Source organism: Rhea pennata, chromosome 4 (genome assembly GCF_028389875.1).
Source record: "Rhea pennata isolate bPtePen1 chromosome 4, bPtePen1.pri, whole genome shotgun sequence".
In the NCBI taxonomy this organism is placed as follows: Eukaryota; Metazoa; Chordata; class Aves; order Rheiformes; family Rheidae; genus Rhea; species Rhea pennata.
The window spans coordinates 54,613,061-54,640,054 of NC_084666.1; the positions used below are offsets into that span (position 1 = coordinate 54,613,061).

Sequence of the window (26,994 nt, forward strand, 5' to 3'; positions counted from 1 at the left end):
AGATTGTCTTATCCAGTTCTATAAGCATTGATAAGCAAATATGGTATTTTTCTCAAGTATCTTTCATCAAGTAGTTTAGGAGGAATTTACTTTTTTTTCTTTCAAGACTAAGATTTTGGGTTTCATATCTGTGTATTCAGTAGAGCACACTTGGACAAAATAGTTTGTGTCCCCAATACCCACATTATGTTTTAGAAACTATATGTGGTTTTGTTAACTCTACATTATATCATACAGTTGACGAAAGGAAGGTGGGGATTAGTTTTGCACCTCAAAGAAAAAAAAGAAAAAACAGCCAACCCTTAATGTCAGTGAATCTATTCACACTGGCAGCCATTATGTACCTTCAAATACATGCACATAAAGTACGCGATGGGTTTGCAGGCTTTGCTCTGTCACCCAGAAAGTTAGATAAAAATGATGCCACTTCCTGTCAGGCATTTACTGGCCTCAGACAAGCAGAAGGCAGGAGAAGCTCCCACATATACACACGCAAGTCCCACCGAGGCAGAATTTTTCCCTTAATAAATACATGAAATTCAGTAGGACTTCAATGTTCTTTTGCGGATCTGCAAAATCTAAAATGTATATATATTTTTCTAAAAGGATCTAGCAACATTTGGACAGGTTGTGCAGTTACCCAATTTAACCTAAAAATCAAAATAAAATGTGAGCATTTGGTCTTCAGGCTGTGAATAAACAGAGTAGGACAAAATGCAGAAGTTTAATAATTGCTGCAATGATTTTTTTTCCAGAAAGTAGACTTGCTTTTATCTAAATAAATATACAGACCACTAGCAATTTTTCCTTTCTTTGAGAATTCATTTTTACTTCCAGAACAAAGGTGATTATATCAGCCATCTTTCCTATAACATAAATAACAACCACATATATCATCCTTTCCTTTCGTCTTGCATTAAGTGCATAATGCATTTCTCTGCCCATAGTCATTTAAATCAGTGTAAGAGTCACTTCTCTGCAGGCAAATCAAAATTTGATAGTGGACACTGCACTGAACATAAGCTATTGAACATGACGAATAGTGTTACATTCTCTCCGGAAAGGGGAAAAGCGCTTCGCCCTTTTGCACATCTTTAAGTGCAAAGTGTCATTTTTCAAATTTGAGTAGCGTAGAATTCTGTATCAACAACTTATGCAGATTATCACTCTTTAAAAACAAGTATATTGATCAAATTTTTGACTGATACATATTGCCACTTACATTAGCTTCACTTCAGCTTCTGAAAATATACGCTCCATAAAATTATTTTTCTATTTGTAATATGTTTTTGATGCTTGGGGCTCAAGTGCTTCCATCAGTTCTTTGAACATGTCTTGGTTGATATTTTTCATATGACAAGTAAGGCTATGTGATGCAAGTGTTGACACATCACAACAGCCACTGTATAACTGCCAACCTGCAGTAATGTTTCTTTGGTGTTATGGAGTGCTCTGAGATTTGTATTCTACCTGACCTTAGATGATCCTCTGAAAAAAATGAATTTCACCTCGTAAGAATAAGTATTCAAGTCCCAGTTTACGCAAGTAAAAGCAGTATCTCTTTCTGTTTAGGACTATCCTTAAGCATATGCTAACCTTAAGCAGTGGCCTTAATCAACATATGCTTTACACTGAACATGCGATTAAGAGGAATTCTCTTTCAAATCAAGTTGTGGCTGTTTGTTGCCGATGTTCTGTAGCGCATACGATACTTCTATGTGTATCTGATTTTCTGTACTAAATGCTGACAATTGTTTTAAGCTGCCAGGAACAGCCCAGTGGCATAGTATATGTCAGCTTTGATTTATCGCTGATTGCCATTACTTACTACAGAAACAATGCTTTTCAGTTACTGCTATTCAGGATAGGAAGGGCTAAGTTATACAATAGAGTACTATAAAAATATGAAAGCCGGTTTTCCCACAAGACAGACTAAGCAGAAGCAAGCATTTTCTATGTTATTACAACCCTAGTATCTACCTGAAAATACTAGAGATAATGACATCATCACAGACAGAATCACAGAGTATTTCTCAGCAGAAGAGTTCTTAGAATTATGTACGGTATTAGGACTAAGTAACTCCTAAATCATTCCTGATGCTCAGACTGAAAACTGAACATGTCCTCTAGGAATATTTCCAAAATCTCCCTCAGCAACTTATTCTAATTGCATACCTGTTCTAATAACAAACTCACATTCTTCCTATTTCATCTTAAGCTACTAATTTCAGTACTCTCCCTATTAATACCAGCATTTGATTCTTCTGTGTTTGCAGGTAACTATCATTTCTTCTCTTCGATTTTTTCTTCTTCCTCCATTTACTCTGTTTTCAAAATAATTCAACATTTTACTGTACTCTTCTGAAATCTACCAATACACATCTCCTTAAGCTGACAAGCCTGAAAATGAACATGTCAGTTTGAGAGCTAAGCAATGCAAAACACACTAAATGCTGGATACACTGTGACTTAAAATTTTCAGTGCCCTGGGGAGAAGAGGAGGGATATGAACCAGTTCTCCTACATTGCTCCTTAGTGCCCAAGTTCCTTGTAGAGTCAAGGCAGAAACCAACATACAAGTCACTGTCTGGTGGCCTTCAGAAGTGCCCAAACTAATCATACTGAGTTGGGTCTAAAATAATTAGATTTAGTTATCCTTACATTAAGTAAAATGTGTTACAGGATCAGATCAGAATTGCACAGTATTGCCACCCAATTTTTCTTAGCCCTGATGTTTTTTCACCACATCATCCTTCTCTCAGCGGCATTATGATCTTGGTAGGTATTTCCCCTTTCCTTTTGTGAACATTTTGTTTTCCTTAAGTACTTTACTTCATTTTTCATGAGTAGCATACATTCAGATTTCTGATAGTCTTTTCCAGTTTAATCAAGATAACGTTATTATTTAAGTGTATCATAAAATTCTTGCAGTTCTTCCACAACTTCTCTTCTCCCCAAAAATATGTATTATTGGCTCAGTTTATATCTGTAAAAAAAATGAGCCCATTAGAATTCTTTGTCCCTTTGGGTAGCTAGAATGAAATGATTCATGTTCACATTATTAAAATTTCTTAGTTGAATCCAGCCATACACTGGTGGAATATAGCATGGCCTATATTGAAACTGCCTTCAAGAATGGTTCCTGGCCCATATTCTAACATCCACACCATGCCCAGGACTTATTAGGGAAGAGTTAGTTGACACAAGCTAAAGGCACACCAAGGAGTGTAAAAGTACAGACCATAGTATTCCAGTGCTGGGAAGGATTCTGTTTAATTTATTAGAAGCAACGCAGTCATATCAGACACAAAACAAGTATAAAATATGTAACACTTGATCTCAAGAAGATCAGGAAAAAAGTTACTACCGTGTTTCATCTGTGAGCAAGAATTTTAGCAAGATACTTCCTATCTATACCCGCAGCTATGTTAAATTGTCATCTAAATGCCGATTTGAAAATAGACTGATGTCAAATTAAAGCAAAACAGATAACTAAAACAGTCAAAGTGTCAGAATTTGACTCGACAAGATGAATCCACAATACCAGCAACTATAAATTCCTTATGAATAAAGAGAGTCTGCATTGAAGCAGTTTCATAATGAATCCTTTTCCAGTGCTGAATGCCGCCATGATGCTGAAGGTGAAAAGATAAGTCAGAGGACTCAGGTCACTTGCTTATATAAGAGTCTGTCACCCCCACAACTTCTCCGGTGAATCCACTCCTGCTATTTATCTAGCCTGCATTCACTTTTTTTCTAATCCACATTACTCCTTATTTGACATTTTCACAGGTAAATAACAACATTTACACATATTATAGATTTACATGTATGCAAGAAATGCAAATTTACTCTTGCAACTCATACATTCACATAATTTTCAGGCAGAATTTATGAAGTAAGTTCTGAAGATTTGCTTTACCATGTCCACAATACTTTCTTCAACCAATAAGGAGTGTTATCCTATCAAAGAGATTGAATTATCTTAGCATAGTTTGGATTTCCAGTGAATCCACATTGCTTAGTATTCATCGTATTTAGTCCTTCCAACAATTTAGTAGGCATCAAAGTTGAATTTTGTATTCGATTTGCCCACACCTTCTATTTCCTTTGTTATAAGAAGGTACCAAACGCATCATTTTCCACTCATTTTTTCTGACTTTACTGTATCACGTTTCTGAAATGAATTAAATACATTGACAGCTACTTCACAGCAGCAGTGATCCTACTGCTAGCATGAAACTTAATTCTCAGTGGCTAGTGTACAAATAGAACTGTTTACAGGCTTGCCGGATAAAGAACAACACTAATCTCTATAGCACACTTGTCTAAACATGGATAGATAAATGCAGTTCCTTCTCTTATTGTCTATTTGTTGCATTATTTAAATAGCCCCCTCATTTTTTTCCCTCCTTGGTTCAAGAAAAATAAATCAAAAAAAAAAAAAAAAAAAAAAAAAAAGTGAAGCCCTTAAAGTGGGGAAATGGAAACAAAAATTCAGAGTTACTGCATGAAGCAGAACAGCTAGACACAAGAATAATTTCCTCTGCTCTGCAGAGGAAGGTAAGAGGCCAGCAGAGAAGAAAAGGGCCTTGTGCACAGAAACCCAAGATCAGGCACTCATTTGAGTTTCCAGCTCCTGACTATCTCAGTAAAGAGGCCTGTAATGTAAGAATAGCATTTACGTATACTGAATAGAAGTTGCCTATCAAAACTAAGTAACTTCAGTGTCTTTCAGATTTAAACATCTCATTGCTTTCTGAAGAGCCTCATGTCTATAAGTGACAAAAATACTTTTGACATAGGATTTAATTATAAAACAAGAGGCATACTGGAATTTTAAACTAGTCTAATGCAAAATAACCACTAAAGTTTCAAGCAGTCTTTCTATCAATTTCTTTAGTATTCCACTGGTAGGATTCCAGAAGACACTATTTCATTTTTAAAGAAAATCTTCCAGAAACAGCATACTCAGGGTAGATATTATCATTCTCAAAATTGACATAAATGAATAAATATAAAACTAGTTTGAGATAACTAGATATATAAGCCTTCTATGTGTTCCCATCAGAACTGGGAAATACAGGCTTTTACAGCTGTTGGGGAGTGGGTGGGAATAGTTTTGATTATATTTTTAAAATAAACTAAAAATATAATTTTTCATTTCAAAATTGAAATTAATCTTTTCAGTTATTTTCTTTCACTATAGTTGCAAAGTGCGCTGGAGTCTTCCTGGGCAAAAGATGCTATGCAAAGCTAGTAACTGGCACTTTTTTTTCCCCATCAGTATTTTGATTAATATTGGGTACTATATGTTCCATCTAAGATCACAGTTACAAAAAGAGATTCAAGCAAATCTCTTAATCTGCTTAAATATAGCAGCTAACATTTCTGACTTGAAATTAAAAGTTTTCAAAAAAAATCAAAATAGTATAATTTATAGGTTTTATTGGACTACAGCCAAACTATCTTTGCATTTTTATGTGCTGCTTTCTAAATCTGCCTTTTGAATTACCCATTTCCTTTTTATTATTGCAATAATACTCTATGTATTCATTCCTTTTGAGTGATAGCTGCAAGAGGAATACTTTTAGATGAAGAATGCAAACCAGTCATGAACGTGAGATAAAAATACTTCTCAGAAGTTACGCAATAATCATTGAACAGTGAATCATCATGAATGGTTTATTCAAGATCAAACCCTACCTACAGTAATGAGTAAAAATACAACATAGCCTTGCTATATACCCTTATCATATCTTAATTTCTATTACTTGCTTGAGTTTTCTTTTAGTTTTTAGCTTAATGTACCTGACAGAGATCATGTATCGGGACTGACAAATTTGAAGTGTAAGTATCTCTCTCTCTCTCAGTATTCCAGGCACAGTTATTAGCAAAAACAGGAATGTTCAATCAGATTTTGTAGAAAAGGACAACTACACAATTAGGTTTCTTAGCATTAGATTCCCACTCAGCTTTCTTTTTCACTGAGCAATTTTGTCATTCTCATTTCTACAGAAATGAGGCCTGTACCCTGTCACAGAGAAATTCCAGTACATAGACAGTGGAACTTTGACTTAACAGAACATGCAGAATATTTAGCTTTGCAGATCATTTTTCAATTTGAAGAATACTATTAAGAATATTTGTGAGCACAGAACTCTACTATTTAAAAATGCATAAATCGTTTCTGAAAAAAGGCTTTTACTATCCATTGATCATTTGTTTATTCACACCTATAAACATTACACTTCAGTGCAATTTTTTTCAATACAGTAGTAAACTATTTTCTTTCTTCAGACCCCCAAGATTTCTAAGATGTACATGCAACTTATTGCTAATTTGTTTGCTTTTGTTTACATGCACATTTACCTCAACTATGTGCGAAAATCATGGATTGAGTTTAAAATGATTAATGAAAGGACCAGCCAGCTCACAGCTTTACTTGATTTGTTTAGAAATCCGATGAACTAATTTTAAAAGCAAAAATGTAGACAGGCCTTATTTTTAAAAATTCATCAAGGACCCTTTCAAAATAACATTTATGAGAAAGTAACGCTACAACGTCTGTCACAGCTGTGATAGAACTATGTAAATAATTTCCAGAAATGAGATGCAACTAAAGTGTACAAAGGTGCACTAAATGAACAAAACTGTTGTTTATTTAACCTCTCCTCAAACAGTATTCTTGCTTTAAAATGTTTTCATAGATTTACATTAAGTGTAAGCTGAAAATGTTCAGTTCCCGCCACAAAGCAATAGGCCTTTGAAATCCTAAATACATTAAAATAACCAAAAAAAAAAATCCATACCTTCATATGCACTTATTTTTTTTTTTTTTTTGTTCCTTTGAAAAACAACCAAAGGATTGAGACACTTCCTGTCTTGATATAAAAATGTGGAACATTTTTCTCATCTAGGTCATTTATTCTAAACTAATTCATGGGATCAATAATGATCACAAGTTAAACTATTCTTTATGGTAGCTCTGTCGTACATTTGAAATAAATTAACGGTCCAATTCCTAAACATTCAACGGTGCCAAGACTTTTGAAAGCTTTTTAATTTTATTTGTAAACCAAATTGACTTAGGTGTGTCAAGTTGTGTCAAGGTGCCAAAGATTTTGTGGAACTAGAACCTCAGGCTGCATCTGTATTTTCAATACTGCCTTGGAGGCTTTTGTTCAGATCCAAGTGTAGCCTGCCTGATCGCATACAGACCTTCATCCTACTGCTACTGTGGAGCGGGCTGATGGATATCCAGGCTAAGAAACAGGCACAAGATGGAGTTGAGCTTCATTTGAATATTTTGTGTAGTACAGACAAGGCTCATTCAAGCCATCTGGCTCTGCAAGCTCAAACCCAGAACTAAGTACATCTGTCAAAGGTCACGTAGATATTTAGCATTCAAGCCATATAAATCAAAATAGGTGAAGAAAACGATTGTGTTTAACTTTACCTTGCTTAGACTGCTTACTCTTTGAGGAAGGGACCAGTTTATTTTATATTTATACCATGCCTCATGTAATAAAATCCTGATTCATACATAAAACATGTTGATAGTGCTGGCAATAATCAGCATAATGATATTGCTTCATCAGTGATGATGTAGCTTAATGCTCGTCTATCTTTCTGTAGAAGGTGCAGCAGAGTTAATGAGGAAGCTGCTTTTGAACACAATTGTTATTCCTCATTAGCCCCTTGCATAGATGCTGTTATTCTGTGTAGAAAACTGTGCCTTTATGTAGTTTGTTTTAACTTGTTTCCAAGGTAGATTAAGCTACACCAAAGTCATTTTTAGAGAAAAATAAGCATTTCCTCCATAGAAAGTTAAGGTACTATGGCAATGTCTGGCTGTTTTGTATATAAACAAATCCTAACCTCTTGCTAGGAAGAAAAACAATTCTACACTAATGTCAGTGCATAGATTTTAGGAAAGCTCAAAAATATTTTAAGAAATACATATCTAGAATGATCTACATGAAAAAAAAAAAAGAAGAGGATTTTTTAAAGCTGAGTCTTATCATCAATTGTAGACTGATACAGTACCAAGATAGATTTAATGGTGCTATTCCCCTGTTATCATCTGAGGACCTGGTCCAAATATTAGAAATAGACAAGTATCAGACTGATCAGATATTCATTGTGAAGACTCTCTCTATAACATACCCTACAGAATGTAGTTTCACAGAATTCGATTCCTGGATTGTGGTTTTTGGCCATTATAGTAAAAATACTTACAAAAATAGTGGCTACAACAACCTCCACTGAGTGACAAATGGTTAGCATCTTTTTTAGAAAGAGTAAGAATTGTTCAAAAGCTACTTTTTCTCAGTGTTATTTCACTTATTTTCTCCAGTTAAGTTCAGAATCCCTTTTATATTTTGTGAACATTCAAGTCATCACAAGAATCAATTTCTTAACTGTTTGCAAAACGTCGATGTCCAAATCACATGGATAAGAAGAAAAAAAGTGTAAAATATGCAGTTAAAAGAATATACAAGTTAGAAAAATCCCAGAGTCACCCTGAGAAAACTATTTTCAAAAACCCTGTCATTTATCAATCCTATGATAACTGTATAACTTGTATTCTTAATAAATGCTTTTAATGTACATTAAACCATTTAAAAACATTCATAAAATATATTATTTAAATATATACAGCTCTGTGCTTGGCCCCAGAATAATATACAGAATATCTATATTAATATGGAAATTGGCCCAATGGTTTAGATATGTAAGGCAAAAATTTAATCATGGGATATAGGCCCATTTGATTTTGAGGATCTGCATCTTCCGCATTATCACACTTTGTAATATAGCAGAAGATGTTTTTGTTTATCCATATGACTTGATTTTTAGGGAAACAAAACCTCTAAATCTCCACTATTAAACTCCTAATTTCAATCATATCCCATAACCATGAGTTTGACAGATTAATGTATTATTTTGTTAAATGCATATCATCTTATCAAATCTATATTACCTTATTAGTTCATGAGCTGGTTGTCCTTCAACTGTTTTGTTGCCTTGCTGCTTTCTTTTTATTCAAAATGGCAAATGAAGGTACCCAGCTTACCTTCTCCACTTTCATTCATGCTTCTGTTTACTTCATGTCCCTGTCACAGTTTCTCTAAGTTAATTAGTGCTAAGCTTTGAATGTATCTTTGCAGAGAGGTATTTTCAATTCCCTGTTTTCTGTTTTTCAGTTTCTGTTGTTATGCTATGCATTTCTAAGAAATGAATAGACTGGCTAGAACACAGTGATACCATCTGTATAATGACTTTATAATATTATTTTTAGTGTATTCCATTCCTTTCTTCCACCTGAAATTTCACTTCCTATTTGCTAACTCTGTGCATTGGGGGACACTTTTCAGGGAATTGTTCCATGATCTTTTTTTCTCATGAATACAGGAATTGTTCCAATTTCTCATGATAATAATGCATTACCTCCCCAGTTTAGCTTTTCTAAAGTTCCCCACTGAACAAGTCCATTGGAAAACAGTGCACGGATCACCAAGTAGGCACAAACGAACAGATACACACTCACATAGCACAGTAAAAGCTCCATATAAAGCTACCAGTTTCATTCGTAACTGCTGCACCAATGGCACTGTTTGAGCTAGGAAGCTCTCCTAGCGATTTCACTGTGCTGATGCTGCTCTGTGACTTGCAACTCCAGAACAAGCTAGGCCAGAAGCAGACTGGATTTTCAGGATCATATTTCACTGCACAATGTGGACATACATAGTCTCTTACAGATTTGATTGAGCTAAATAGTTTTGTGTCATCTGCAAATACTGCTCCTTGTTTTCACTCACTTTTCTAGATAATTAATGTTCTAAACTCTATTAGCTTTCAGATTGAATCTCAGGGAGCTCTAATTCTGCTAAAACGATACATTTATGCTTACGATTTTTTCTGTCTCAGATACTCAGAATCTAATAACGCTTTAACCTGTGACAACACTTGCTTATGTCAGTAACTTCAAAGGTTTTTTTTATCAGTTCAAATACACAGTATTGATTAATTTTCATCATCTCTGTAAGAATTCTAATAGACTGAAGATCTGTTCAATTTTCCTGTACAGATGCCAGCTATCATGTTTCTAAAACCTTTCAGTGATAATTTTAAGCCTTGTGCTATACTCTCTCACAGGTCTTTAAAAGTACCTTTTTAAATGATAAACAACTTCTGACATTCTTTGGTCACTAACTTTTCTTCAAAACCAAATATTACAAACACACGTGGATTAGTCTTGTTTGAGTCAGTTATTAAAAAATAACTTCTTCTGTGACTTAATCTCATGTTTATAAAAGGTCATCTGGGATGGTCATTCTTTCTCCCACTCTCTCATCGGCAAAAGACCAATGCACAGAAACTACTTAGCCTCTACGCAATGTCCTTGTCCACACTAATTGCAGCTTAAGAGATCCACCAACTGGGCTTACTACATTAAATATCACAAAAATTGTCTATATTTATTCTTATGCCTTTGACACTCGCTTTAAGAAGTTCCTCTTACGTCTCCTAATTTCTGTCTTGAAGTTTACTTGCTAGATCTTATGATTTTTTTCTGATAGTTGTACTTAGTATCTCTATTTTTTTAATAAAGGCCTGTTAAGTTCAAATAGCCTTTGTATCCTGCAATATACTGTTCTTTGCTACTGTCCTCTTTTTCCTCTTGCCCTGTTCACTGAATACGTTATTAGTAAGGGATTATTTACTCATTACTAAAAGTGTTGTGTTCATTTTCTTTTCCTTGTTGCTGTTATTTACTATAAAATTTTAATCTAAAATTTTACTAAAGGAAATATTAAGTAAGAGAGAATAGAAGAAAGAAATATTACCCTTGGCTATGTGGTAGTTTTAGCTTTGAGGTCGAAAGAAATAAAGTAAAACTAAATTTGAATTCTCAAGTATGGATTATGTAACACCACCCATTGATACTATTTTGTCTACTGCCAATGTTTTACCTCCAGTATTTTATGTACTGAGACCAGAAAAATAAAACATGGACCATGTATAAAGAGATTGTTCAACAAAAATACTAGCTGAATAAAATGTAAGACCCCTAAATTATAAATAAAACAAATACATGTTTCTTTGTTATTTGAAATAAAACTGCCAGGCCTAGAACAAAACCACAGAACCACTACAATGGCAGTTCTAGACACCGGAGATCATCATCATTCTACTGTACCTAGTACATCAGACCACTCTTCTGACTAGCCTGTCAAGGCTCAGAAACTCAAAAATTTTAACTGAAGTTATAAAGATGAAATTAGTACTGCTAGATTATGAGTTAGTACCAAAGAATATTTCTTAGCCTAGACAAGGTATAGCTGTTTGTTTCAAGTGTTTTTCTCTCTTAAGGAAAAAAAAAAAAAAAAAAAAAAAAAAAAAAAAGCCTTACACATCTCAGAAGTCAAAATTTACAAGCTTTCAGTAAATCAAATCTAAAGGCTGGCATGGTTTGACCACCCCTCTGAAGCACTGAAATACCTGGACAGAGCTAATTGAGATAACAAGATAACAGAGATGTGTGCTGAAAATGATCTTTCATAACATAACTGAAAATCATCTTTCTTCACAACTACATGTTTTAGAAATTAAAAACAAATAAATAAATATCACCCACAGCAATTTATTTCTTTTCCTTATCTTCTGTCCTGAGAGACTACTGTTGCTTTAGAAAAAGTCAGTATTGGAATGTTAATATCCTTGGCTTATTTGGATGAGATAAGCACCATAAACTCTTGAAGTCAAGGAGATTAAAGGCTCTAAAAAAATACAAAAGGCTAGCAAACAGAATGAAAAATACAAAAGGCTAGCAAACAGAATGAAAAACATATTAGCTCTAAGTATTACTCAAGGGTTCTACATCTGTCTCACAATCCAAAATGAACTATGAAGGTCTTTTTGAAATCTATCACATACTTTTGTGCCACCCAGCCACTGTCAAAAGGTGACTAAAGAAAGAGGTAAGATTTCTGAACGAGACAGAAGGCACTTAGTAGCATTGAGAAAAGTCAATACTGTGCTAGCTGAAAGATGATCAGACTGAAGGCAAAAAGTTCCTTCTTCCCTCCAAATCCTTAATGTTAGCTATGTAAATAGTTACTTTAATATAATACACGTACTGATTATTCATGAGATACTGCTCAGTAACATAAAGAATCTAAGATAGTTGAAAGAAAAAGTTTTCTTGACTTAGTTTTATTCTTAAAATTGTTAGTCTAGCCATGTCTGTTTACACTGCTTATCCAAACAAACTTTGAAAATAATCTAGCTTTAGAAAATAAAATTGAACAATTCCTCCCCACACAACACTACCAGCTGATACTGTTTTGTTGACAGTCACATCACACTAACAAGAATCAAGGTCTTGTCTTTTTTTTAAAAGGCACTGCACAATGCCTTCATCACTGGTGCCAAAATCCAAGGGAAGCCATTTTCCTCATTGTTTCTAAAATTGCATCTGTATCATTCCTGCTATGAATAGTAGAAAGAGCTAACTTTTATTCCCGCAAAGGGAACACTTTCATACAGCCTTTGGAAGAGTACTTACTCAAATATGGTGGTTTGTAAGGCGCTCGTGTATTAGACAGCAGTCCATCCAACTCCTTCCTCTCCAGAGTGTTGTGAAGGGCCTTCTCTTTGCCAAAGGTGGAGAAGGACCTTTCTGCCCCAGGCTGGGCTTCTGGTGTTTCAAACACTTCAGTGTCTGGAACAGAGTCCATGCCAGGTACGTGCAGATTGCTGCGGTAATCTGCAGCTTGGCGTCCATCAGATGGAACAAAGGAAGGCATCCAGCACCGATCTGAGTGGCCCAGTGCTTTACATTCCTCCGTGCAGTTGGAGAAGAGATCCATGCCTGCAAGCATGAGAAAAAGAAGAAACTAGAGATATAAGCTTCAGCGTCATGAATGGCTACTGACAGATAAAAAAGACCATGCCAAGAGGGGACAGAAATGGGAAGAGAAATCTTGTAAGAACTTTTTCCACTACCTTCATCTCAATAAAGTATCTGTCCAGTCTTCATAATTCAATGACACCATCTAATAAGCACATATAAATACCTGAATGTCACACAATTAAAAAAAAAAAAAATCACAAGAAGGGTATTGATGATTCCATCACACAGTCTCTTGCAGAGCTTTCTGTTTTAGAGCCCATTCAAATAAGGATTAATTCAACTTGCAGGTGATGGCTGTGGTTCAGCAGTTGAAGATAATTGTTTAAGATCATGAAGGAAATTTAATTTAAACATATCTCTGACCAAAGAAATGAAATGCCCTGATGGAGGAATTTTAGATTTCGTTTATGAAAACGAAACAGTGTTTCCTGTAAAGGAACCATCTGTGCATACATTATTACACAGATAGAGCCTGTATTAAAAGCAGCTCTTACAAAGAAGAAACCCAGGTTTTAAGTGATCAGGATGACTTAATAAATTGTTTCATCATTCTTTCGGAGATAATTTTCATTGCTACCACAGCAGTCCTTACTATCATCAAGCCACTCAAATAACAAAACAGAATCCTATAGTAAATTACTGTAATTAGTGGTACTAAGGTAGCTTTAGTCCGATGTAACATTGCAGTGGATACTACTGACAAAATTGTTAATGCTTCCGCGGTATCATCAGCACACGTTTGTCCCTGCCAACAAAAAAAAAAAAAACGTTCGCTTACGAATCCTTTAGTGTATTAAGATTTCAAATGACAAGCAATGCTTCCATTGACAACTTCCACATTGGTGTTCCAACAGAGTATTTTCTGACAATAATTCACTAAGTTGTTAGATTAGACTTGTTTTGAGAGAAATTGTATATTAAATCTTTGGTGTAGGGTAAAATAAATACTAACATCCCCAAGTTGATATTCAACAGTATACAGAAGAGCAGAACAGTAAAGAAATACCCTTGTCTTGTACTTATGAAGATAATTGGATGTCTTATTGGACTGAACTAAATCTGTTACAACTACTGCGTTCACAAGCATTGCATTACAATTATGAAAAAAGCCACAACTCGCAAGAGAAACAGAAAAAAAAAAATCAGTGTCTGTAATAAGGTTCATGTAATGTAGCTCATTCACCAGTCAACTCTGTAAAGAACTTGATTAGCTTGATATCTAACGTGAAGATTACTATTAAGAATTCTACCACTATTCTGAATCATAATTTGATTTATGTTAGTAATATTTATGTGTCATCTTACACTACAGAAAACAATCTCTTCAGCAAACAGGAAATTTCTCTGACTTATCAACAAGTGCTTAAAAACTGAAAGCAGTCACTTAGGCAAACAGAAAAGCAAAAAAATGAAAAAAAGCTTTTTATCTCAGATTAATGTCACTTTATGATGACTTTTTAGTTTTAATTTAAGTAACATACAATGCTAGGTCCAGTTTTGATTATAACCTTGCACTGATAATTGGTATGCAGAAGTCTAGAAATAAATTACTGATCAGTGGACTGTTGAAGAATGCAAACGTGAACTGCAGATACGATGAAGGAATAAGATGAACAATGGCATGCAAGACATACAAATAGCATAGCTTTAAATTTCATGATGGTAGCATCTATCACTGAAAGGAGATCAAATGCTGAAAAGAAAAGGTTTACAAGCAGGCTTCCAAGAAAGAAATGAATATAGAGCAATGCTTATAAAATGCTGTGTGCGTGTTTGTGTGTGCGCCATATGTATAAAACTATCTGAATAAAAACCTTTTATGCAAGAAAAGATGCATTTTATAATTCAAGCATTTTTGCTTTTCAGAAAATTCAAGTGATAGTTAACATAAAACATTTTTTTCACTTTTTGCATTTCCTAGCAAAATTGCACGTAAACAAGCAATAGCCTTATCTTTAATAGGAAAACAATTACAGTTACATTTCACTAAGAGTGTTTCAATGACTGTACTCATTTAATGTTTCCTGACTTGAAAGGGAGCAGGAGAAAGACAAAAACTTGTGGATAAATATTAAATTATATTATTTTGCCAGTGGAGAAGGAGAATTCAAGATATTTATTCAAGGATAAACCCATATTTTTCTTCATGTATTTTTATTGCTCCTGGAAAATTATCCTCTATTTTGGTTTCATATCAGTTGCGAAACTGCAAAATGTGTCTATTCAAATATTACTTTTTAGTTCCCTTCTGAATTACGCTTGTCTACTGCAGTGCACTGAATAGTATTACATAACAGCTTATTATAAAAGAGATGTTACAGCCACCATAGATCAGGATTTTGCATAAACAAATTAATGAAAGTTGGGGATATAAAATGTAAGCTTGTATGACAAACTTTTGTCCCCTTTGAAGAACAGGGGAAATTTTAAAACAAGATTGAAAATCTGAAGTACAATATCCACTGCTGGAACACACAGCTAGCATGTACACGCCTGTTTCGGAATAGAACAAAATGTTCAGAGAGGACTAGGCTGGATTCTACTCCTACTTGAGTCAATTGTAACATTCCCAAAGAGTTTAATGGATGCACAATCAAGCCCTTGGTCTTAATATCTTGAGAGACAAATAAATTCAAATTAGCACCCTGATTTTAAGATCCCTGGGCACTTAACGTGTATTTTCATTAACTCTGATACGGATGCTGGCTATTCTTCCTCCCCCTTTTTTTTTGTTTTGTTTTACTATGGCTGATATATCATTCTGTTTTAATTGAAAAATATTCAAAAAAGGGGGGGGGGGGAAGAAGATTTTTTCTATTTTACAAGAAGAAAGGATATATTATGGTAAAGGAAGTAAGATATCCAGCACAGGACTCCTTCATACGCCAAGAATCATATTCTTGATTTATAACAGAAGAAAGCTTCAGCAGTATAACACTTCCATCTCACCTCTCTCATAAATCTGTTTTTTATATATATAGTCTTTTTGAATTAAACTATCCATCATAATTGCTAATCTGTATTAAAGAAAAAATGCTTTACATTTTTCATTTAGTTATCATATTAGACTTTGCATGCAGAAAAACTGAGATTTTAAAGGTGACTGAATTACGAATTTCAAATGTCCTCAGAGTACTGAAGTGCTGGAAAATGGTAAGCACTGCACTAATCTAAACACAGTATACATATAAAAGCTCATGGCAAAGGCAATCAGTTCATTACTAATCTTCCTTCGTTCAAGTCTTATTACTAGATAGGCCAGTAGGCAACGTGACCTTGCAGATTCTGAAGAAAAATAACCCCTTACTCCCCCCCCCCCCAACCAAAAACTAGGAAAGGAGTTAAAGATCAATTTTTCTATTTGTATCTCAATTTCTCAGATGCAGGTGGTTTGAACAAGATACTTAGTATTGTTTAATTTCTAAAGCATATTCCTAATTTGTTTCCTTTTCATATTTCAAAAGGAGAAATATCAAAATTTCTGTGTGCATGAATTTAATTGATTTGAAAAACTGCTCTGATCAAAGAGAAAATCAGGCCTAAAATATTTTTTTTTTAAAAATTCATTCTTTCTTAACTTACTTACAGGAGAACAGCTGCACACCAAACCTTTAGACTAATGAGTGAACATGTTCAGATGTATTACTGAATAAATAAAGTAATATGACAAAATATTTTCATATTATTATTACTGATTTCCCCCTCCCTCCCCAATGTGTGCCATTTTCTTCACAACTTTGGCTTTTGTTTAGAATTAAGTGGCATTTGTCATTTCTCCTGTGGTAGCTTTCTAATGATTAGATGGGAGACAAGTGTGACTTAGGGAACCAGGACTCCTGTTCAGAGTTCCATTACTCGATCAACCACTCATTTGGCTAGATGAGCAAGTATGAGTAACTATGAGCAAGTTACTCATTTCCCCGTGATTCATATTTTCTGTCTACGAATGAGAATAATGATTTTAACCTCTGTTGCAGAACAATAACTACTGAAGAAAATGGACTTTCTATGAAACAGTTATCATTCCTTCTTACTAAGTAATTGGTGTGCTGCCTTGGATAAAACAGACTTCATCTGCATGAGAACATGAATAAAGACTTAAACATCTTCAATATTCAACTCTTCCAAATCTCAACTTCAAAGTCCTATCTGGACCACTGAGATGCAAACATTAAGTATGCAGCCCAAAGGAGAAAGAAAAAAAAAAAACTCAGCTAGAGTCAAAGCACTTCTCTAAGCCATTTTTATGTTCACTCTCATTTTAGCTGAGACAGACTCTTAGCCCAGGTGATCTTCAAAACAGTATTTAGCTGTCACTCTACTTAGGCTCAGAAGAAATACTGTTTTTCTCTGTCCCTTTATCTTTAGGTTTTTTTCTTTTGACTTACCAGATTTTTCTTCTCATGAAGACTGAAATATTGTGGCCCTTACACATCTCAGTAGTAATGTATACTAACCATCTTGGTTTTTACTACAACTGTACAGGTGTGAAGTAATGTTTCAACCTGTGCCTTTTTATTACCCTGCAACTCCCTTCATAAAGCTCATCAGTCTAAAGACTTCAGCCTATCACAGATGTAAACTGCCCAATATTGCACTGAGTAGGTTATAATATAGGTTGGCTCATTTTAGAGTACATACATTACAGAACATTTATCTTCACATTTAAGATATTCCTTCCTTAAGCATATCTGAGCGACCATGCCAATTCAGCAAAAAAAGGTGAAACAGAAATAATATTAGGAAGTCTGCATGTTTGGAGTGAGAAAGCAGAGTAACTAGTGACCAACCATATGAAAAAAAGTTGATGGCCTGAGTCCAAATCTTAAGAGACAGGTGTCTAACCATACGAATTAAACATATCCACATGTAGAGTATTAATTGGCACCCAAGTTGGCAATTTCAGAAGAGAAGCCAAGAATTTAATCAACCACAGAAAATAAACCTACTTCATGCTTAGAAATGACCCCTACAGAATGACTGAAATACAATGTGATAATGATAGGTAGTAGTGTTGTATTAGTTGCATTTGTTCTAGAACAACAACAAAAACAGCTTTTGTCCCCAAAAATCTTCAGACAGAAAAAGGCACTAAATAAGTAGGGCACCAGTCTCAGGTTTGAGAAACCCTTTCCTCTGTCTGTCAAAAACTTCTCATTTGACCTTAGGAAAACCATTTTCTGGAAAGTTCAGATTCCTACCCCAGTCAATGAAATGCCTAGTCAACTCACAAAAATTAAGCTCCTGAGCACTTTTGAAATCCCATTACTTGCCATTCCCCACCAAATGCAGATGACAAGTTTCCTAGTTCATGAATATTAAGGTAGGTAAGTAGGTAGATAGTTATGAGGAATTCAGGTGCCACTTTAATAGGAGTAACATGAATCCCTTACATATAAGCATTCAGTACAAACACTTTTCAAGCTGTGATTAAATCACTATTAAGAAAGTACATTCTGTAAAAAGGGAACTAGATTCTTATTTCGAAATGTAACAATGTATTTTATGGTAGCTACAACAGCTCAGTTTAGAATTCTTCCTAAATGGTCGTACGGGATAAATCTATGACACAGTAATACATTTTCATCTTGCATATTTTCCTTCCCAAATAATAATTCACCATGACTTTGACAGTCAGCTTAACTAACAATGGACTACTACAGAATAGCTTCTCGTATACCATCAGACTATTTGCTGGTGACAAAAAGACATGCACAGAAAAATGAAAAGATGTTTCGCAAGCAGAACATGTTGCTGATGAAAACTGGCAAGGGGTATGTTTCATTTGACAATGTGAATTGTCCATTAAATATTACCAGAAAAAAATACAATGCTTTTGAAAACTAATATGCTGCTGCATGATGGCAGGTGACCACTTAAAAAAAACGGTCCAGCATTTTGCCATGTTATCATGGCACTGAAAAGGCACTCCCTCAGACATTTCCTCTAGCCATTCAAGATCAAACAAGATTTACTCTCATCTTTTCATAAAATTTAATGTCAAATACTAACAACAAGAGTGAAGTTTTCATATCAAAATCACTTCCTTGTCATCACTGAGGTCAAAAGGCACATTGTTTGCATCATGACAGCAAGGTTCAGCACAAACATTATTGTACTTCCCCAAAATTAGAGCAGTTTCTTTAGAGATTTCTATTTAATTATCTATTTGAAACTAATGTTTAAAAATCGTTCATGCAAATTACCCTCAAAGTACTGCAATAATATACTAAATTTTAAGACCTGTGTGTTTGAGGTTTCAGTTCAAACTGTTAATTATGAATAGACCAAATCTAACCATCAGCTTTCATTAATTCATATGTAATTTCCATTTAAGATACAGAAGCCCATAAATCACATCAGATTCTTAAATGATTTGAGATTATTTTAAAAGTATGGAATAATTTCTTTTTCCTATTTCAATAATATAGAAATAATAAAGAATTTACCTGGCTAAGAACTAATGTAAATTCTGAGAATAGTTCCAAAGTTCTTATCTGAGAAAGACCATTTTAAAAATGAAGAGAAAGAATAAAGAGGAAAAAACAATAACAGCAATGGATGCTTCTGAAATAAAATAGATTTCAGCTGATACAGAACCATATGATTCTATTCCCACCATCAGTCAAATCCAGCCCCTTCTGCAGATATTTATTCTTTTCTCTCCTGTTTGGTTTTTATGGTTCATTATGTTGAGGGACTGAAATGATTGAAATGTTCACCGAGATGACTGCTGCAGTAAAATGAGTAAAAGAAAAAATGTAACATGGAGGGGGCAGGAGAAGAGGGAGCTTTTTATAACTCAGTAGCACTGACTGCTGCATCAGAAACAGTGCAAAAGAATGGGTGGGGGGAGAGGCTAAATACATGGCTTTTTAAGACAACAATAAATCATACGCCATATATAGGCCGAAAAATGAAAGAGGCTCTGTGTTCCGATGTAAACTTCTGGCAAGATGTGGTTTGTTGTCAGGTTCCCAGACACAAAATAGACACTCTGTTCACTTAGCATGAAGCCCTGCAAGAAGCAGGGAGCTCCGGAGACTCTTGGCTCTTCTCAAGTCTCATTAGGTCTGCATATTAATGACTTGCAGCAATATAAAGGGGCCCTGTAGCAGCCTCATTTTCCCCTGGCGCCAGGTTTCCCATCATTAAGGGGACAGTGACTATAGCAGCAAGAAAATAGAGGATGTTAACAGACCAAGTGGGTGAGACAGCTCTGGATGACAGTACTGAGCCCCTTACTCTGACATCTTTTAAGATGGGATCAGGAAAAGACAGGATGGAGGACTGGAGAAATTCAGCCATCATTTTGTGCAGTATTTTCATAGCAAATCCCTCTATGTGACACAGCACAGAAGGAAAAAGGGGTAAGAAATCACTGTATTGAATCAAGACATACCAAACCTTCAGAGACTGTGGTAGGGAAGAACACAAAAGCATTTCTGGCTTAGACAGTGTGAGGGTGAGAAGGAATTGTAATGCACAGACACTAAACAAATGTCCCCTTTCAAGAGAAAAATGACAGTGTGAGAGCAAAGACAGCAAGCTGCACACAGGAATAACAGTGGAAATGATACACTTAGATGATTCAAGTCACGACAATATGATTTTAAAGTAAAGCTTTCAAAGTATTTCTTTCTTCCATTATGACTGAAAGAAGCATATTTAGGAATACCTTACACTCATTAACATGGAGATCACTTATACTTTATGGTGCTTTAATTTGAATTAAAAACAATCCACAGAAAAATGCTAAGGTATTACACATTCAAAAGAACCTAATGTGTCTCCACTGATTCCCAGCAAAAATCCTCACAGTCTGGCTGTCATTCAACCACTGGGTTCTTTCTTTCTCTTGGGAACTCCTCCTTCACACTGCCATGTCAGCCAAAGTCCCCACTGAACAAAGTTGCCTAATGCTTTGAAATCCTGCAGATCTGCAGTAGAAAAAAACTGCACTGTAAAACGTACCAAGAACTTTGTTTCACTGTGCAGGAAGTTTTGCTACAGCCAAAGATGCAGAATAACATACTAAAAACTCCCAAATCGAAAGAGTAGAATAAACTGTTTCTTCTAAAGTTTCAAAATCATCTTCTTGCACAGGTTACCATAGCAGTAAGCTGACCTAAAACCAGTCCTCCACAGAACAGTCTCACATTATTTTATGCCACTATTGTCTGACATTCCTGTATGTGACTGCTCTTTCTAGTCCCCTTACTTAAAGATCTACTGTTTCCATTCTTTTATCAGACTTACCAGAGGATTGACCTCGATTAGTGGCATCATGATCACTGTCTCCTTGCTCACTGTCTCCATGACCACTGTCCTTAGAGCTTACTATGTCTGCTTCCTGGAATGCAGAACTAGACACAGAAACATCTTTACATTAGAATAAAAATGAAAGAGGAACTTTTAAGACATTCTTCTGCCATCACATGGCCAAACACGGTGCTGCATTCACCCGCTCTTGCATGCTGCACTGCTTCTGCAGAGCCACTCTGTCCATTATAAACAAAACTTGTGTTTTCAGACATTAGTAATCCAACTGAAGCTGGCAGTAGCCATCATTACTCTGCCTGGATTTCATGTAATTGTTATGAATAATTTGGTAGCACTTATGTAAGCTGGATAGCTAAACTTTCACTCAGAGAGGTCAATATTACCTGGCAGAGGATACAGAAGGATTCTTAGAGTATATTAAAGCATGTTTTAGACTAATACAAAATGTGATTTTTGCTTTCATCAGATGGCTTTGAAATAGCTTCAGAGAAGTCATAATCCCAATTTATTTAGTTGATAGTGTTTTAATTAGTATGTCTACATACATTCGTTTTCCCATTGCTTGGCTACTATTTTATGTCTGCAGTAAACACATTTTTGCATCGCATTCACACTTGCTAAAGCACACACTAGCAAAACAAGAGTAAGGAGTTCATACCTGTTTACCCGTCGGGGTCTATCAACTAGATAACTGAGCTCAGCACGCTGATGTTTTGTCTGTAAAAAAAAAAAAAAAAAAAAAAAAAAAAAAAAAGTAAGTAGTAAGTTTGGGAAAACATTTGAAATCTTAATACTTTTGTACCCAGCACCTGAAAATACACTAGAGCAGCTCACTAGATTGACTGTAAATGGGAATGTTTAGTTACAACTAGGCCTACACAACTTTTTTCTAGGAGTGTGAGGGAAAAAAAAATGAAAAAAACAAAAAACCCTATCTACTCTTAATCATATACATATGTGAAAGCATCAGGGATTTCTTCTGAGTTCTCTGCAGTTAGATTCTGGAAGTCCCCCCCACCCTCCCCAAGTACATGCTGTCAACAATCACAAGGACACCCAGGAAAGTCAACTGAACTATTTCTGGAGTTGCATGCTACTGACTCAGAAAAACTTGGTGTAATCTGCTGTTCAATCTGTTCTTAATTTCAGTGTATAAAACAGTGGAGACAGTATAGCTATTGCACCCTAAGGAAAAAAAAAATACACTGAGATATGCTCCAGCCCTCAAAAAGGCAAGAGAGAATACGAGTTAACATACAATTTGAAGAAAGGTCAATATAACAAGCCAGTGTCAAAAATCTTACTGTAAAACTTAAACTGCTTTAGAAAAATACCATTCAAACTGCCCTGGCCAGACTGGACAGCATTCAGGTTTCAGTATTCAACATATAGAGATTTTTTTTTTTGCATTAGTACACGTATTAGCTAACATAGTAGAAAATGACTAACAGGGAGTATTATGACAAGACGTATGTTTTGATAGGAATTCTCTACACACTAGATAACATAGTACAGACAACACGTTTAACAAGAGCGACATTAAGTCTCCATAGGTAATTTCGTGGAAATTTTTTCTTGATGTTTTTCTTTGCAAGCTCAGTTTTGGGTTATAAAGAGCTGTTCAGGCAGAGTGAAGAAGTCTATTAATAAACTCCAACTCACAAATTAAAGTTCCTGCTAACTGTAGAGATTTTCACAGTCTCGGGGGGGGGAGGGTCGCCCTAAACCTTATTTGGGCATACAAAGATTGCAGGAAGGACACCCCCTACACACACAGACACACACACAGTCTTAACATTTTGCGTCGGAAGACCCTGTAATGATTCTTCGCCTCCTTTCATTACTGCCAGTTGCTGCCATTCTGGGAAAAGCAATACCCCGCCCGGCAACACACGGGCGGTTTAAAAATAAAGGCGGTGCCGGCGGCGAGCCCGCGGCGCGGCTCTGACAGGAGGGGCAGGGGCCGGCCGGTAACGGTCGCCTAACGGTCCCCAACGGCCGCCGCGCGCGGGACCGCGGCGGGGGGGGAGGGCGGCGGGGAGGGAGGGGGGACACGCGTGCCGGACCTCACCTCGCTGGACAAAATGCTGCCGTTGGAGATGATGTCGGGCTGCTGGTCGGCGTAGCCGGTCACGATGGCCCCGCAGGGGTTGTGCTCGGTGTCGGTGCTGCGGGAGGGGCTGCAGGGCTTGAGGAACATCAGGTCGGTCTTGGCGGACTCGGGCGTGAGGCAGACCTGGTAGCAGTAGTTCTGGTTGTGGTGGTGGGAGCCGAAGCTGCCCGACTCCTCCACGGGCACTTGGGCCGGGTTGCTGGGCACGTTGGAGCTCTGCACCAGCATGATGTCCGACTTGCTGAGCTTCTTCTTGCGGGCCCGCGCCTGGCGGCTGCAGCAGGGGCAGCAGCAGCAGCAGCCCAGGCAGCAGTCACTGGCCAGGCAGGTGTAGATGTTGAGCTTCTTCTCCTTCTGGCAGCGCACGGCGAGCACGATCATGGCCAGCAGGAAGATGAAGGACACAGAGCCCAGAGCGATGATGAGGATGAGGGTGAGGTCGAGCGAGGTCTCCCCCCCGGCGCGGCTGGGGCGATGTTCGCCGCCGCCGCCCCCGCCCCCCGCGCCCGCCCCCGCGCCCGGGCCGCCGCCGCCGCCGCCGGGCCGCTCGGCCGCGCCGTCCACCAGCACCACCTGGATGGCGGCGGTGGAGGAGAGCGGCGGCTGCCCGTGGTCGCGCACCTCGATGACCAGCTCGTAGGGGCGCTGCGGGTCGCGCTTGGCCGGCACCCTGCGCGCCGTGCGCAGCTCGCCGGTGCGCCAGTCCATGCGGAAGAGGCTGGCCTCGTTGCCGCGGGCGATGCTGTAGGTGAGGCGGGCGTTCTCGCCGTCGTCGGCGTCCACCGCCGCCACGCGGCTCACCAGGTAGCCCGGCTCGGCGCCCCGCGGCAGCGCCTCCCGCGCCGGCGTGCCGTTGCGGCCGGGCAGCGGGCTCACGATGGCCGGCGCGTTGTCGTTTTGGTCCACCACGACGATGTTGACGGTGGCGTTGCCGGCCAGCGGCTGCGGCTCCTCGCCGGCGTCGCGGGCCTCCACCTGGAAGCTGAACTCCTTGAGCTGCTCGTAGTCGAAGGAGCGGAGGGCGTAGAGGAAGCCGTTCTCGGAGTTGATGGAGACGTAGGTGAAGACGGACATGCCCTGGATCTGGCTCTCCAGGATGGAGTAGGCGAGCTGGGCGTTGGCGCCCTGGTCGCGGTCGGTGGCGCTGACGGCGTAGATGTAGGCGCCGGGCACGTTGTTCTCGCTCACGTACACCTGGTAGACGGGCTGGCTGAAGCGCGGCGCGTTGTCGTTCACGTCGCTCACCCGCACCTGGATGGACTTGCTGGTGCTGAGCGGCGGCTCGCCGCGGTCCCGCGCCACCACGGTGAGGGTGTAGGCGTCGCCGCCGGGCTGCTCGCGGTCCAGCGGACCCTCGGTGACGATGGTGTAGTAGTTCTTGAAGGAGCTCTTGAGGCGGAAGGGCGCGTCGCCCTGCAGCAGCTCGCACTGCACCTGCCCGTTCTCCTCCGAGTCGCGGTCCGAGACGCTGAAGAGGGCCACCACGGTGCCCGGCGCCGCCGCCTCGCTCACTGCCTCCTTCACGGTGGAGAAGCTGATCTCGGGCGCGTTGTCGTTGGCGTCCAGCACCCGCACCAGCACCTTGCAGTGCGCCGGCACGGCGTTGGGCCCCAGGTCCTTGGCTTGCACGTACACCTGGTACACGCTGCTCTCCTCGTAATCCAGCTCGCCGCTCACCTCCAGCCGCCCCGTGCGCGGCGCGATGCCGAAGAGCTCCCGGGCGCGGGCCGAGATATGGCTGCTGAAGGAGTAGATGACCTCGCCGTTTTGGCCCTCATCGGGGTCGGTGGCGTTGAGCTGCAGCACCAGGGTGCCGGGCGGCGAGTTCTCCGGCAGCGACACGGTGTAGACGGGCTGCTCGAAGGCGGGGACGTTGTCGTTGGAGTCCAGCACCCTGATGGTGAGCAGGGCGGTGCCGGTGCGCTGCTGGGGCTGCCCGCCGTCCACCGCGGTCAGCACGTAGCGGTGCACCGCCTGCTGCTCCCGGTCCAGCGGCTTGTCGAGCACCAGCTCGGCGAAGCGGTTGCCGTCGCCCTGCGTCTGCACGTCGAGGGAGAAGTAGCTGTTGGGGGTGATCTCGTAGGTGCGCAGCGAGTTGGTGCCCACGTCGGGGTCGAAGGCGCTCTCCAGGGGGAAGCGGGTGCCCGGCGTGGCGCTCTCCGAGATCTCCACCGTCAGGTCGGGCTCCGGGAAGGAGGGCGGGTTGTCGTTGATATCCAGCACCTCGATCTCCACCCGGAACAGCTCCAGGGGGTTCTCCAGGAAGACCTCCAGGTGCAGCAGGCAGGAGGGGCTCTGTTTGCAGATCTGCTCACGGTCGATCTTCTCGTTCACGTACAGCACCCCAGTCTCCAGGTTGAGCTCCAGGTAAGGGCTGCGGGAGTTGGGCACTGTCTGGAAGCGGCGAGCCGAAAGTTTTGTAATGTCCAAGCCCAGGTCCTCGGCGATATTCCCCACGAACGTGCCATGCTCCTGCTCTTCCTGCACGGTGTAATGGAGCTGGCAAAGGACCCCCTCCACCATCCAGAGCAAGGCAAAGAGGAATAGCACAATCATCTCCAAATGGGGAAAGAGAGCCCCCCTCCCCAACACCACCTCCTCCTCCTCTTCCAAAAGCCACCACCACCTCCTCCTCCGAAAATACACACAGTACAGTGTGTGCGTGCCTGCGTGTGTGTATGTGTGTGTGCGCGGCTGCGAGTGTGCGGATAGAGAGGGATCGGGGGAGGGGGAAGGCGAAGGGGTTTTGATTGCGGGGGTGTGCGCTAGGTATTATTTCTTCTGATTCATGTTAGGATTTTCTTTCCCTCCCCCATCTCCCTCCTTTTTGTTACGAGTATTATTGTTTCACACGCTGACCAAATGAAGAAGACAGGCGTCTCCACTTCATCTGTGATCTTCGAAATAAATGGCCAACTAATAATAGCTATTAGCTGGATGTATCTATAGATACACAGTAGCCCGCTTTTATTTATTCCGAGAGTCTTGGCACTGCACCGCGGCAGCAGCAGTGGCGGCGGAGGCAGCAGCGGCAGCAAATCCCAAGGAGGAAATTTTTATATTTCAAGATTGTCCTCGGGTTGTCTTCCTGGTGGGAGCTGGAGGGGTAGATGTTGCTGGAAAAGCCGGTGGACATGCCCCCTTTAGATGCGAGAAAAGAGCTGAAAACCGCAAAATTAAGAAAATACATATAAGCCGCAGAAAGATTTCATATCAAAAAAGACAGAAAGCAGCTGTGCTACCCGAAACTTTCATTCTCTGATTTCTCTGGGATTTCCTCCTTTTATTTAAGGATCTTAGATTTTCTCTCTTCTATTATTTTCATTTTCTTCTGTTATTGCTATTATTACGTTCATCATCATCATCACTCTGCTTTTTGTGGATGTGCTGATCAGTTTTGTTTTTTCCTCCCTCGCTGCTTTTGCGTCTAACCCCTCTGTCTGTCTGTCTGTCTCTGCTCGCTGCTGCTGCTGCTGCTGCTGCCGCCGCCGCGCTCCTCCCGTCCCGGCTGCGGTCGCAGCTCCTGTTCCAGCCCGGCTCCTCTGATCTCTGCCGGCAGTTTCTGAGCGGCGAGCGCTCGGCTTTTCTGTTTTTGCGCAGCGCTCTGCTCCTGCCAACCAATCAGCTGGCAGCAACGCCCCCAGGGGCGGCACCCGATTGGCCACGGCGCACGTCA

General features: G+C 39.3%; 1 protein-coding gene across 1 annotated transcript in view; it reads right to left on the reverse strand.

Annotated features, from left to right (window-relative positions):
• PCDH10 (protocadherin 10) overlaps positions 1–25,874 on the reverse strand; it is a 30,342-nt gene extending 4,468 nt beyond the window's left edge. Inside the window, exons 1-4 of the mRNA XM_062574790.1 lie at positions 23,277–25,874; positions 21,864–21,922; positions 21,182–21,288; positions 12,575–12,880 (exon numbers count right to left, since the gene is read on the reverse strand). Coding sequence (XP_062430774.1) covers positions 12,575–12,880; positions 21,182–21,288; positions 21,864–21,922; positions 23,277–25,874 — 3,070 coding nt within the window. The remainder of the gene's footprint in view (positions 1–12,574; positions 12,881–21,181; positions 21,289–21,863; positions 21,923–23,276) is intronic.
• Positions 25,875–26,994: the final 1,120 nt, after the last annotated feature.